The following is a 1,351-nucleotide window of genomic DNA, read 5'->3' as shown; positions in this document are numbered from 1 at the left end:
AGATTGTTGTTGTTGAGATTGTTGTTGTTGAGATTGTTGAGATTGTTGTTGATGTTGTTAATGAGATTGTTGTTGATGATGTTGTTGTTGTTGATGTTGTTGTTGTTGTTGATGTTGTTGTTGATGTTGTTGTTGATGTTGTTGTTGTTGTTGTTTATGATGTTGTTGTTTTTATTATTGTGAATATTGCCGTGAATAAACGGATAAAAACAACAACAACAACCACCACTACTACTACAACCACCACCACCACCACCACCACCACCACTACTACTACAACTACTACAACCACCACCACCACCACCACCACCACCACTACTACTACAACCACCACCACCACCACCACCACTACTACTACTACTACTCCTATATCTATCCCTACCTCCACTGCCTCTATCACCGAGCCGGAATAATTTAGTAATTTTATTACTTTCTATTGAAATGGAGTCATATTTATTATTATTATAAATATAATTATAGTTATTATTATTATTATTATTATTATTATTATTATTATTATTATTTTTATTATTATTATTAATACTATGATAGTATTTGGTGTTGCTTTTGTTGCTATAATTTCCAGAAACATCCTCGAATGTAACGTTCAAAGATTTCTTCTTCTTCCTTGGAGCCACAGAAGCAGCACTAGTAGCAGCAGCAGTAATAGTAGTAGTAGCAGTAGTAGTAGCAGCAGCAATAGCTAGTAGTAGCAGCAGCAGCAGTAGTAGTAGTAGTGACGGAAGTGTAGAAAGTGGCGTCACTAGCAAAAACTGTGATATTGTTAAAAGTAGTAGAAAGAGAAGTTGTTGAATTGTTAACATTTGCAAGGAAAGTATTATTATTATTATTATTATTATTATTAGTAGTAGTAGTAGTAGTAGTAGTAATAGTAGTAGTAGTATTAGTTTTAATAGTATTATTATTATTATTATTATTGTTGTTGTTGTTATTATTTTTACTACTATTACTACTATTATTACTATTACTTGTATTATTATTATTATTATTATTATTATTACAATTATTATTATTATTATTTTTATTATTGTTATTTTTATTATTATTATTGTAGTTGTAGTTACGGCCACTACCGCCGACGTGCATCACGGCAAAGGAGAGGGTGTTACCCAGGATGCCGATGCCACAGACGACGGCATAGAGTGGCCCGTAGACGATGAAGAAGAACAGAGTGGTGGAGCATGGCTCGGTGTGTGTCTGGATTTGTGGTGGTGCGCCTGTAGTGGTGGTAGTGGCGGCGGTGGCCATTGTGGCAAGTGTGGTAGTTGTAGTCATTGTAGAGGGTGTAGCGAGTGTGGCTGTGGTTGTTGTGGTCATTGTAGAGGGTGTA

General features: G+C 35.1%; 1 protein-coding gene across 1 annotated transcript in view; it reads left to right on the top strand.

Annotated features, from left to right (window-relative positions):
• Positions 1–1,351, top strand: part of HELRODRAFT_182971 (hypothetical protein) — a gene marked incomplete at both ends in the record, with an annotated part of 5,721 nt that overhangs the window by 3,570 nt on the left and 800 nt on the right. The window contains one exon of the mRNA XM_009033690.1: positions 1,076–1,346. Within this exon, the coding sequence (XP_009031938.1) occupies positions 1,076–1,346 (271 nt within the window). The remainder of the gene's footprint in view (positions 1–1,075; positions 1,347–1,351) is intronic.

This window comes from Helobdella robusta (genome assembly GCF_000326865.2).
Source record: "Helobdella robusta unplaced genomic scaffold HELROscaffold_96, whole genome shotgun sequence".
Classification (NCBI taxonomy): domain Eukaryota; kingdom Metazoa; phylum Annelida; class Clitellata; order Rhynchobdellida; family Glossiphoniidae; genus Helobdella; species Helobdella robusta.
The sequence above is the reverse complement of the archived record's forward strand: the minus strand, read 5'-3'. Positions and strand labels throughout refer to the sequence as shown.